Source organism: Sphaerodactylus townsendi, linkage group LG13 (assembly GCF_021028975.2).
Source record: "Sphaerodactylus townsendi isolate TG3544 linkage group LG13, MPM_Stown_v2.3, whole genome shotgun sequence".
In the NCBI taxonomy this organism is placed as follows: Eukaryota; Metazoa; Chordata; class Lepidosauria; order Squamata; family Sphaerodactylidae; genus Sphaerodactylus; species Sphaerodactylus townsendi.
This window is the reverse complement of record NC_059437.1, coordinates 49,581,480-49,594,648: the sequence shown is the minus strand read 5'-3', so window position 1 is coordinate 49,594,648 and position 13,169 is coordinate 49,581,480. Positions and strand designations below refer to the sequence as shown.

At 45.5% G+C, this 13,169-nt stretch overlaps 1 protein-coding gene across 1 annotated transcript in view; it reads left to right on the top strand.

Annotated features, from left to right (window-relative positions):
* The window catches only part of ADGRD1 (adhesion G protein-coupled receptor D1), a 296,498-nt gene that overhangs the window by 139,586 nt on the left and 143,743 nt on the right, over positions 1-13,169 (top strand). The window contains 2 exon segments of the mRNA XM_048515018.1: positions 8,093-8,166; positions 10,031-10,154. Of these exon segments, the coding sequence (XP_048370975.1) occupies positions 8,093-8,166; positions 10,031-10,154 (198 nt within the window).

Genomic DNA, 13,169 nt, shown 5'->3' with positions numbered 1-13,169 from the left:
TCCTCCCGCCTTTTTTCAAGGTAGGAGTTTCAATCATTGCACCCGGTTCTGCAGCTTGCCACCAGGCCATGCATGCCCCTTATCTTGCTGCGTTGCTCACCACGGCAGCAATGGCTGCCCCTGGTTATTCAGGTGCATCTTATTTCTTGTATGCCACTTAAAAGGAGCTCTGTAGCAACAGCCATGGACATTTCTTAGATGCTCTCCAGTCTATTGGTTTACCCTAAAAGGAGACCTGATTTCATATCTTCAGGTCAAATGTAACCACAGTGTTTCTCAAGGCAGCAAGATGGCTTTGTAAAGAAAGAGGCTCCACTCCATTTACATATCTGCTTATCAACTTCTACCATCTCTCCGCATTGGCATTTTTGGATAGAAGGAGCTAAACTGATAAGCTGAGGAATCCCATGTCTTTATGGTCAGAGACAGGTTTGTTTTCACCGCTATGCTATTCATTTTCTTCTTGTCTTTCAAGGACTTCCACTGGAGGGATGGAAAGTATAGCTGCATTTCACATTTTGGGTGGGATTTTTTTCTGCTACAATCTGTAATGAAAAATGCCTTAAGATGTTCTTCCTAGATTTTTGTTTTTTTAAAAAAATATGTTGGTTATTTAGGACAGGTCATGCAATCGGGTCATTATTGCTGTGCTCCGGTACCAAATCACACTTTATGAAGAAATCACTCCATCTATAGTTGTCTGCCATGCCACTGAATAGTTATCTTGCACAAAATGCTTCTAAATGGATTTTCTCAAAGAGATTACAGTCACAATTAATATTGTGAGGAGAGAGGAAATCAGCCCCAGACGTAGCAATGACGGCACTGTTCTTGGGGTTGCCAACCCCCAGGTGAAGAAGAAGAGTTTGGATTTATATCCCCCCTTTCTCTCCTGCAGGAGACTCAAAGGCACTGACAATCTCCTTGCCCTTCTCCCCTCACAACAAACACCCTGTGAGGTAGGTGGGGCTGAGAGAGCTCCAAGAAGCTGTGACTAGCCCAAGGTCACCCAGCTGGCGTGTGTGGGAGTGTACAGGCTAATCTGAATTCCCCAGATAAGCCTCCACAGCTCAGGTGGCAGAGCTGGGAATCAAACCCGGTTCCTCCAGATTAGATACACGGGCTCTTAACCTCCTATGCCACTGCTGTGAGGTAGCAGATCCCCCCTATTAGAACTGCTATCTATGCAACAGAGATCAGATTCCCTGGAAAAAAATGGCTGCTGGCCAGTCTTTTGAAGACAGAATTATCGTGAGATAAAAGGGGAAAGGAAGAACCATGTATACAACCATGTGCTCCTTGCCTGGAACTGGGACAGATAAAAATTGGATAGACATGTGCAAAGGTACCGGTAAAGCTTTCCCTTTTTATCTTTAGGAGCTGGGTATCTGTCAGTATACTGCTTCTAAACATGGAGGTTCACTTAGCTATCATGGCTGTTAAGGTGCTGCTGATAGACCTCTACGCCAGGAATTGATCCAAATCCAAATCCGTTTTCAAATCTGTTTGCCATCCTCACATCTTGTAGCTGCAAATCCCACAAGTTCATTTTGCACTGAAAAACTGAGTTTTGTATCCCTCACGATAATTCAGCCTGATGACTGTCTGTTATTTCCCTGAACACCTTGGTTTATAGTCTGATCTCTCTGTCTTTCTCTCTCTCTCAAAGCAATCTGTTCTAAAACAAAGGCAAGCAGGAGATATTCTGGCTGTATAACTGGAGAAACATAAGATTTTTTTTTTGTTATTTTCCAGAAGACAGATAATTCTTTATGAAAGATGTTTTTCAAAATAACAGAAAGGTAGGGTAAGAACTGGTCGATGAAGGAGCTTATCTATGGTACAATAGCGATGCAGGATAGCGGAGTACGGAATCCAACGGTGTATCTCTTGGCAGAGACAGGGAATAATTTATCAACTCATGCAGAGATAACTGCGCTGCCCCGGCCTGACACTTCCTTCTTTGGTCTTGTGAGAGACAAGAAGGAAATTTGCACCAGGGGGTTCTTGTAAGCTGTTTGGTTTCAGCATCCGGCAAAATCTCTATCTCCGACGGGGAGCATTTCTTTTCCATATTACAAGGTAGTGCTATCAGTTCTGTTTTTGCAGCGATCAGAATTTGTCAGACAAGTCTTCATTTTGATGATTTATGAAAAGGGGGGAAAAACCCCTCACAACAGCCTTGCGTGAAACGTTCCAGGAAATTTCTGGGATGTCAGATTTCATGCTGCACCTCTTATACTGCAGCATCATGGAGCATGCTATATTCACAACAAATTCTCTTGGTGTGTTTCAAAAGCTGATGGATGGAAATGAACCCAGTAGTCTGTTCAAAGTCTGCAGGAACAGGGGTAGTTACCACACCAAAGGAGCAATAGCTACCCTCGTTCCGATATCATTAGTTGTGCCAAGGGTGGGTTTGGACGAGAGCCTGCTTCTGTGTGGAGGTTTTATGAGAAAGGCCTGCGTTTGGTATTTTCGCAAGATCCAGCGGGAAAGCTTCTCCCAGTATCTCAAGGTTATCGAAAGATGAACACCATGTTGTGAGATGTTGGGGCAGGAGAATACACTGTCCTTCTTTTGAGGCTGTGAAAGAGAAGCAATTAGAAGCTGCTTCCTACTTGGAAATCCCACACAACATTCTCATGAGCTATACCTTTTGGTCTGCCATATCCTTGCTCCTCCAGCATCAAACTCCCATTGGCCCAGATCACCTGGAACTGGGACAGATAAACTTCATGGTGAACCACTGTTTTCTGCCTCACCCCAACTGATGTTTTGGGGTGAGTCCTACACAAAAGTCTAAGGCTTAAAACCCGTCTGCATGAAATAATTCAGGAGAACTAGGCATGGCTTGGTGCCACGGTTGTGCTCCCCACTGGGTTGCCTTGCATTGGCAGTATAACCTGGCATTTGGACTGGGTGGCCCTGGGGTCCCTTCCAACTCTATGGCCCCTTCCGCACATGCAGAATAATGCACTTTCAATCCACTTTCACAATTGTGTGCAAGTGGATCTTGCTATTCTGCACAGTAAAATCCAGCTGCAAAGTGCATTGAAAGTGGACTGAAAGTGCATTATTCTGCATGCGCGGAAGGGGCCTATGGCCATTTCCCCACTTTTAAAATGACGTCGGTTTCATCCGGCGTGGACCTTTTCAGCGTGGGGATTGTGTTCCCTGGCTTCCCCACTACGGGGTCATCAAAAGGCGCGGGGTCATCAAAAGGCGCCGTTTTCAGCAGCTCCAGAAATGACGCACGCTGAGGGGGCACAAGAGCAGCAGAGTCGGGGCGGCTGCATTGTCGCCGCCCCTGTAGTGGGGAGTGCCGTTGGTTCCCTCGCTACTTGGCAAGAGTAGTGTGCAGCAAACGGTGAGTGGGGAAAGGCCCTATGATTCCTATGATTCCTTGCTGTTCCTGTGGGCTCCTGCAGAGGGCAGTTTTCCATCAACAAGGCAGACAGTGGGCCTGATGTGGATTTTCCCAGATCCTGATATGCTTGCTCTATGATCCTGGCTAGTATTTGGATGGGAGACGCCCAAGGAATACCAGGGTTGTGATAGGAGGCAAGCAATGTCAAATTATTTCCAAATGTCTCTTGCCTTGAAGACCCCACCAGGAGTTGCTGTAAATCAGTCATGATTTGATAGTAAAAACAAAATAAACAACCCCCCCCCCCCCGCAACCTTCCCCACCCTCTTGCTGCTGAATCACACTGGACGGGTGCCTTCATTGTTGAAGGAGATAGCTGGAATGCACATGACTCAGGAATCTTGCTGTGGTCTAATCAGTGCTCATATGGGGGTGCACCCTATGCATACCTTCTCCCATACCACGTTGGAAGAAGTGCAGGATATGAATGGAAATAGAATGCTGTCGAAGGATGTCAGCGCATTTGTTAATTTATGTTTTTATCATGCTGCTCAACCAATAAATAGCTCCCAAAGTGCCTCGCAGGAGTCAAAATCTTATATAAATGGAAAATTAAAATTGAGAGCAGGGAGGAGAATCTCGGCTGGGTGGGATCCAGACACGATGGAGGTGTGCCGGTGTATCCTCTGATGGTCTCAACGGTAGTTCATAATAAGACAATGTTTTATGTCATGTGTGAGATTATTTCGTTTTCATGATAGTTTGTGGCTCAGAGCAGTAGACAGCACAAATGCTGCCCATAAAGATCTTGGAAATCATCTAGTCCCCAGAGTCCAGTCAAGAGGGACTGTTGGTCCATCAGCCTCAACATATGTCCCAAGTCGCGCCCTCCGCTCAGCGGAGGCGAATCTGCTGGTGGTCCCCAGCCCCTCCATGATGCTGCTGGCCTCCACGCGGGCCTGGGCATTTACTGCCCTGGCCCCTGCCTGGTGGAGTTAGGGCCCTGTGGGACCTTGGAAAGTTCTGCAGGGCCTGCAAAACAGGGCTATATATTTGACCATCTGCCAACCCCCTCCCTCCCAGGGTTTGATCACTGGGGTTTGATGCCAGACGTCTCTTATTATTAATCACTTATTGAAGGTTACTGCTGCTACAGTTTTATAGTTTTAAGGTTTTGTATATTTGTCACCCCATACCTTCCCCTCCCAGGGTGAAGGGAAGCCCGGGGCGGGGGTGGGGGGGAGGAAATGGCTGCTGACCTTGTGGCAGGCCCTGCCCCATGGGCCAGCTCCATGTCCTTGCTGGCGCTGGTGGGAGACACCACAAAAATGAGGGGGAGGTGGTAGTGTTGCCACGGTCAGTGGCGTTCCTGCCTAGGGACAGGGGGTACCCTCTGTCCCCGGGCGCCCCTCATTTGGTCACATGGGGGGGCGCCAGCATTTCAGGGTCGTTTGTGGGTTTTTTAAGTTTTTAAAGTGTTTTTTCACGTTCCGGCCTGCAGGGGGTGCATTTCTAGGACTAGCAACACCAAAATTTCAGGGTACCATCCAGAGACTGTCCTGATGGTACTATCCGAATTTGGTGATGTTTGGTTTAGGGGCAGCAAAGCCGTTATGGGACCCCCCAAAGGGGGTGACCCCCCCCCCCCAACCCATTGGTTTCAATGGGGAGCTAACCTGAGATGGGGGCTACCCATTTGGGGGGCTCGATAACATTGGTCCCCTGAACATAACTTCACCAAATCTCTTTGCGGTAGCATCATGAAGAATAGTTAACAGATGATACCCCTTTAGAAATTCTTAGTGGTCACTTCAGCTTCTAAAATACACTTCTTTCCAGGGCACCCTTTAAGAAATGTGCTCCAAGATTCTTCTTGTTTTGTAGTGACTTTTGTTCATCATGTGCTTAGCCAATGGGGAATTTCTGAAGTGTGTAGGCAGGCTGCACATTTTGAAGATAGAGGCACCAGATCTTTTCAGGGATGGTGCCTTCCAGGAGGAGCCTCCCTGGCAATATGGCATCCAGGTTTGGAGACATTACTTGCTTCCTGGGGGGGGTTCGATTTTATGGGCCCCCCCAAAAGGCTTATTTTGTTTCCGCTCAGCTCCTCGCATTGAAAGCCTGTGGCCTGGCCTGAGTTCTCTCAGAACTATATCTCAACTCGCCCCCCCGCCCCTACTCCAGAAGCTAAAGCTCACCAAGCTTGGATCTTATTACCAGGAGACCCTCCTGGAGCCACTTTGAAAGTCTGAGCCTCTATCTTCAAAAAAAATGTGCAGCCTCGGGCCCTCAGGAAATTCCCTCATTAGCTAAGCCAATGGAGCAAAGTCACTGCAAAACAAAGAATCTTGGGCAAATTTCTTGGGGTGCCTGGAAGATTGGTATTTTTTTTAAAACTAGTGACACTCAAAATTTCCCAGAATTACATCATCTATTAACTATTCTTATGTGATAAGCTACTCCAAGTTTGGTGAAGCTCATGTTCAGGGGGACTTCAAAGTTATGGTCCCTCGAAATGGGTAGCCCCTATCTCAGGTTGAAGCTCCCAAGTGGAAAAACAATAACTTGCGGATGGGGGCATTCCATTTGGGTGTCCATAACTCTTGCTGCCCCCTGGAAACAAACATCACGTAAACTCAGGTGGTATCATCAGAGCAGTCTCTTGGATGATGCCCTGAAATCATCAGTGCCGTTAGCTTTAAAGTAATATGTAACTCCCTACAGACCAAAAAAACACACTAAAAAATATTCCCCCCTAAAACTCCAAATACCTTGCATTAGCATTCGGTGATTTGTTCATATTTAGGCGGGACATAATCAGGACAATTTTGTCCGAAAGTGCCTTAAATTTGCCCAGATTCCAGCTGAATCTGCTATTTGCTCTCCCATCTGAATTCTCCAACTCTTTCCAATTTTGTTTTAACTCGGGGACCCCTGATTCTCCCCTTTAAGGTAGGTTGAAAGGAATTGAATCTGGAAGCTCCCTAGCTTAAAACAACACCATTGAAAGTGATGCTGTTTGTGGAATTGGATTCAACTGGAGGTGTTTTGTGAGAGATGATGCTGACATTTGTTTGGTAAATGTTTTGCTGGGGGGTGATTTGTGAGAGATTTACATGCTTAATACCCACTTGCACTGGCTTGGAGTTGTTTCTCAGGTTTAACAACCTACCTCATAGGTTGGGTTGTTGTGATTAGGAAATTAGGAAAAAGAGTTGGTGGGGAGAGCACTGGCGTAATGCCCATTGGGCAAGGTGGGCAGCTGCCCAGGGCATCACCTTGTGGGGGGCATAAAAATGCTAAGTTCGTTTTTGGGTATTTTAGTGGTTTTCCATTTTTGGCCTGCAGAGGGCACCTAGTTTTAGGCTAGTGGGCACCAGAATTTCCCAGCATATCACTCAGGGAGACTGTGTATGCCCCTGCCAAGTTTGGTGAGGTTTGGTTCAGGGAGTCCAAAGTTATGGACTCCCAAAGGGGGTGCCCCATCCCCCATTGTTTCCAATGGGAGCTAATGGGAGATGGGGGCTACAGTTTTGAGGGTCCATAACTTTGGCCCCCTAGAACCAAACTGCACCAAACTTCTTTGGGGTATCAATAGGGCAGTCTCCCCTGATAAGAGACCCTTGAAAGTTATGGAGGATCTGTGCCTTCAGGAAATGTACTGCCCCCCCCACACAGGCCTGGTAAACCCTCCATTGATTAAGCAATGCAGAAAATATTACTCAATGCAGAACAAAGATTCTTTGGGCAAATTTCTAGGATGTTCCTGCAGGGGTGCATTTTTGGATGTATAGGCACTAAAATTTCCAGCGGGTATCATCTTTGGAGATGATAAGCACCCCCCCAAGTTTGGTGCAGTTTGGTTCAGGGGCCAAGTTAGTGGACCCTCAAAACCTTGCCCAATGGACATTACGCTTTTCAGTGGGTGCTTCAATACCTCATCAAACTTGGGGAGTAGCATAAGGACAGTCTCCTGATGATGGTATGCTGAAATTCTTGGTGCTGATATAGTCTTAAAAAAATGCACTCTGCAGGCACCAAATGTCCTGGTGCAAAAGGGAATTTTTTTTTTGATCATGGTGGAGTGGTACCCTAGCCCATGTGGGGGGGGGGCATCCAACTCAGGTTTTGCCTCAGGGCTACAGCTCTTGCCCAGGGCTGCCTCGTTGCCACGCCTCTGGGGAGGGAGCCATGTATGTTTTGGCCGGAGGAGGGAGGTGTTTTGTGAGGCTGGGTACAAAAAAATCATTGTTTGGCTTCGGGTCATGTGGTGGGGAGGGTGGCAGCCCATCGCCGAGGCCGAGGAGTAGGCGCCAAACTCAGTGGTTTTGTCCCTGAAGCCTAGCTTGCCTATAGGTAAGCTCTGTGGGCCACACCCGGTACCCCTGGGACATGCTCCGCGGCACCCCAGGGTACCACAGTACCCTGGTTGAGAATGGCTGCTCTAAATACTAGTGTGCTAGAATGCAGCATCAGAGGAGGCATCTATGCCCTATTTGTTTGACCCTGCAGGACAACCGGTTTGACCTCTGCATGAAACAGGATGCTGGACAAGATGAGCATTCCTCTGGTCCCCCAGGGCTCCTCTTATGTTCTTATAGTCTTCATCAAGAAACTGAAAGAAATTGGGGGTGGGGGCAGAATGTGCTAGTTTTTACTTGAGACATACTCCAACGTCCTTATTGTACTTGGTTTCTGAAGCATCTTTCTTTTTCATTTCAGACGGCTCTCCAGTACAGCCGAGTGGTGAACAAAAGCAACGAAGTGAAACTCTATTGCGCTTTTTTAGATTATAGGTATGTGGCACAATTGTGAAGGAATTCCTTTTTGAAGCTCTTGAACCTAGAACGGCATGCTTGAAAAATGGTGATGGTGATAGAAGAGCCTTCTGCACCCCACCTGCCCCTCTCCCTATGGAATCTGCAGGAATAGTAAAAATAATGAAAATCATAATAAAATGGAAACAGATTATTAGTTCATTATTAACCTAAGAAGGGGGATTTCTTCCATCTCGATAAAAGGAACTTTGAAGCACACTTCTGATAAAACCTCACCATAAATCTAATCATACTTTGGAACAAACTCTTTAAACTCAATTCCCACACATGGGCTGAACTTTGGGACAAAGCTGATGTTAATACTCAAGAAGGTCAGAATTCATGGTTTAAAGGGAATGATGAAAGTTTTTGGGTCAATCACCAAAAGTTTTAGTTTGCCTTTTTTCTAGATCATCAAAGAGTTGTTCAGAACTTCTCTGGAAAATTCTGCTGGCCTTTACTAGCATTGCTTCTAGGCATGGATACCAATAATTGTGTTTGGCAAATTTCAGATTCAGATTTTAAATCCAGAAATCTTTCTTAAAGCCAAATAAAGCCAAAATATTTGGTTTAAAAAACACAAACACAATTTTTTTCAGTTCTCCATCTAGAAGAAGAAGAGGAATTTGTATTTATATCCCAACTTTCTCTCCTGTAGGAGGACTCCAAGGTAACCCCACAAGCTCCTTTCCCTTCCTTTCCCCACAACAAACTCCTTGTGAGGTAGGAAAGGCTGAGAGAATCCTGAAGAACTGTGATGTCCTCCAGCGGAATGTAGGAGTGGGGAAACAAATCTCATTCACCAGATAAGCCTCATCCACTCAGGTGAAGGAATGGGGAATCAAATCCAGTTCAACAGCTAAGCCTCTGCCACTCAGGTAGAGGAGTGGGGAAATCAAACCAGGCCCTAGCACGGCTGAATATTTATTTCTCCTCTCTGAGCCTAAACTCCGCCGGGCCCTCTCTTTAGCCAGATGTAATATCCTGAACTCTTCTTTAAGACAGGGAATGGTTAAAAAGTATTGCATCAAGAAAGATTGTGCATTTGTGAAATACACTGTGAAGAATCTATGGGCCACATTTTGCATCCCTGCCTTCTTTATGCAGAGGCAAGAATGTCACTATTATTGCCTTATTTGAGTGACACAGATAACTGGACTGACCAGCAAAAAACTATATATTTATTACTCAACCACTTCGGAGCCATCCTAGAACAGACTGCAAGGTTTCTTAAATTGGTTGTTAATAAGCAATCTTAATCTAATTATGCATCATATAGTTTTTACTCTGTTAACCTTTTATATTTTTCTTCTTGTGTACTAATAATATGTCATTAAATGTTTATTGTATTGTATTGACTCATTTAAGTGCTGTTAAAATCAGCAGGTTCACATTTCTATCACAGGCACTATGGACGTCTGAGAGACAGTAGCACACAGATAATGTGGTTCTGATCTTTGGGGTCATTTTTTTGCTTTGGGGGCAGTTTTAATGATGGAAAACTTGTCTTGAGCTTGCTCTTCTTTCCCGCCTTCATTGAGCTCCGTAGGGGCCTGTCTCTTTGAATTCAAAAGCTCCTTTTTTTCCCATTTGAAACTTCAACGACAAACTCCACCTGCATATTTACGGCAGGTTCCTGTTGTGCAAACTTGATGAATAAGCATCTGCATTTTTTTCTTATTGTTTTGCTTTGGGAGGAAGATGATATTCGAGTGTATTAAATTTAAAACAATTGAGTGCTTTCAAAATAGTACTTCTTCCCCCTGCCCCAAACCGTAGTTTTAATAGACTGTGTCCAACATATAGGGAATTAAATGAAGATAAAGCTGTATGTATTTTGCAGCAACGGGAGCGGCGTCTGGTCGAACGAAGGCTGTGTGCGTGAAGACGGCAACCTCAGCTATTCCATCTGTTTGTGCAACCATCTCACCAACTTTGCCATTTTGATGCAGGTTGTCCCACTAAAGGTAAAGCAAATGAATGAATGAATGAATGAATGAATGAATGAATGAATGAATGAATGAATGAATGAATGAATGAATGAATGAATGAATGAATGAGGGGAAGATGTCCTATACCCAGGGTGGGCTAACTGATTTTCTGCCACCATCCTTTCACTACCACAATGCATATAACAAGGAGGAATCCAAAATCACTGTGCTTTACCTTCAATCTACACCTGTTTGGTAAATAAATCTATTGACCATGCCCTACGAGGAGAGACTTAGGAGCTGAGTATGTTTAGTTTGGTGAAGAGAAGGTTAAGAGGTGACAAGATAGCCATGTGTAGATATTTGAAGGGATGTCATGTTGGTGAGAGAGCAAGCTTGTTTTCTGCTGCTCTAGAGACCAGGACCAGGAGTCACGGGTTCAAGGAGAAGGAAAAGAGATTCCACCTAAACACCAGGAAAAACTTCCTGACAGTAAAGACAGTGGAATGCACTACCTCAGAGTGTGGTGGAATCTCCTTCTTAGGAGGTTTTTAAAGAGAGGCTGGATGGCCATCTAACAGGAGTGCTTTGATTGTGTGGTTCCTTTACATTGCAGGGGGGTTGGACTTGATGGCCCTTGGGGTCTTTTCCAACTGTATAATTCTATTATTCCTTTACCCAGGGTGGGCTAATGGATTTTCTGCCCCCATCCTTTCTCTACTGCCTGCCAATGCATGTAACAAGGAGGAATAAAAAAATCACAGTGTTTTACCTTCAACCTACACCTGTTTGGTAATTTATTGTCCTGCCGAAAATGCAGAACAATTCAGAATCTCCATTAAATTTGAGTGTTCATTAAATTTTGGATATGAATCCTGATTCTAATGCTGCTGTACCTTTGTATATTTTTAACATGTTAACAATCCCTGAATTGAGGTGAGCCTGTATAATTGAACTCGATAATGCACTTCCAAAAGCCCAGATGAAGGGCGCTATTTATGAACTCCTTCAAATCAAAGATTCTGTGACTGTCAAACAAATGTACTTGATCCATCTGTGTGTGTGTGTTTTTTACTGTCCTAAATACAAAGCAGAAAGGAAAAGGTTTCTGATTAAATGAAGAATTAAATGTGCCCCTTTTTCTGATACTGTGAAATTAAGGTTGCTTCTTAATGGTCTAAATCAGGGGTGTCCAACTGTGACTCTCTAGATGTTCATGAACTGTTATTCCCATTGGAGACTGATGGAAATTGTAGTCCATGAACATCTGGAGGGCAAGAGTTGGTCACCTCTGGTCTAAATCAAAACAGTGTCGTAGATGTGGCAAAGTGCTGTTTTCTCATTTGTTGTCAAAAGTTTTTAAAAAACAGGCATATGGCCACTCTTTTTTTTAATTTGGACTCCCACACAGTGATTAACCCTCTCTGGACTCCCACACAGTGATTAACCCTCTCTCCCCATTTTTATCCCAATTGCTGTAGTTGTTAAACCCAATCCACACCTGTTTGGTCCAGAAAACGACCATCCTACATAAAGTACGGAACTCAGAATCTGTGCTCTGGGGAGCAATCCTGCCCAAATACGTTGCAGATTTATTAATGTCCCGCTTTCTCATCAGTGGTGTTCACAGTCTTTGAAATTAACGCTGGATGGCATCAGAAAATTAGATGGCGGTGTGGTTTTCGTTTTGTTTTGGCAAGGGAAATGAAATAGCTGAGCTGCAGCCAGAGGCCAATGGATTACGCAAGCTCTGGGCTTCATGTTTCGACTTGTGTAACAATCTGGGCCATTGGGGATCCAACTCTTGGTTTTGCTTGCCAGTGACCTTGAAGCAGCTTGGCCCTGCACCCAGTGCAGGAGGGGACACAATCATTATCATAGAAATGTATTGTCGAAGGCTTTCATGGCCGGAATCACTGGGGTGCTGTCTGGTTTCCGGGCTGTATGGCCATGTTCTAGCAGCATTCTCTCCTGGACGTTTAGCCTGCAGATCTGTGGCTGGCATCTTCAGAGGATCTGATGCCGCCCCCTGGCTGGAGTTTGAAGTTGCAGCCAGGAACATTCCTGATAGGCTAACCTTTGGAACTCTCCTCTGTTTCCAGCCACCTGATTGTTATCGGAACATGCCTTCTCTCGCAGCCTTGCTCGTGAGGGTCACTGAACTTGCAATGCTAAGGACTATCAGTAACTCTCTCTCTACGTTCTTGAGAAATCCATGGACTCTACCACCATCGCTCTGAAGGCTTTGGTGGCCAAACAACAAGAGCCGTGCATTGGACTTTTATGCAGCCATGGGCTGCCCCCCTTTTTTCCTTTCATCACCTAGCCTTTGTATTGTTTAGCTATGATTATTGTTTCCATCTACATGATGCCCTTTGGAGCTGACCTCCAAAGGAATTATTGAGTACTGTAACCCAGCTGATCATGGAAGTTATTGCATGCTTTAATCTTAGAACTTATGTTATTTGTTGTTGTTGCATCCGTCCACTGGAACTCTCTGCTGCCGCCTCACCATCGTCCTGCCTCGGGCTCCACCCCGGAAGCCCACGCGCCGCCGTCGCTCCCCCTTTCCTTCGGCCCCCCTTTTTTGCCGGAGAGACGCGGCGGCTCTAGCCAAGGCGGAGTATGTTTCCCTCACAACTTCCTTTGTGAGAATCACCGGACTTATTTCCTGTAACACCAAGACTGTCGGCCGTTCTGGCCTGTGCCCTTGCGAAGTCCACCAATTCTAATCGTGCCGCCATTGATTGTTTGTCATGAAAGTGCATGAGTTGCCAGATACTGTACTACTGTTCAATTCTGCATTGGCTTGATTGTATGCCTCATCGTCGGGTCATGTTTCGTTCAATGTGTATCTAATATTGCCTGTAACCTGTGCAAGAAGCCCCTCGACTTTCCCCTGCCCCGCAGCCAAGTTCTAATGTTGCACAAGCAGCTCGGTCAACTCGACCAAACAGCGGAGGAGACAAGCGTCTCCCTAAATCGCCCCCTTGCATTTCGGCCTTCCCTCTAAAATGTAAAAAAGGAGGAGATGTAGTAATGCACCGCTGA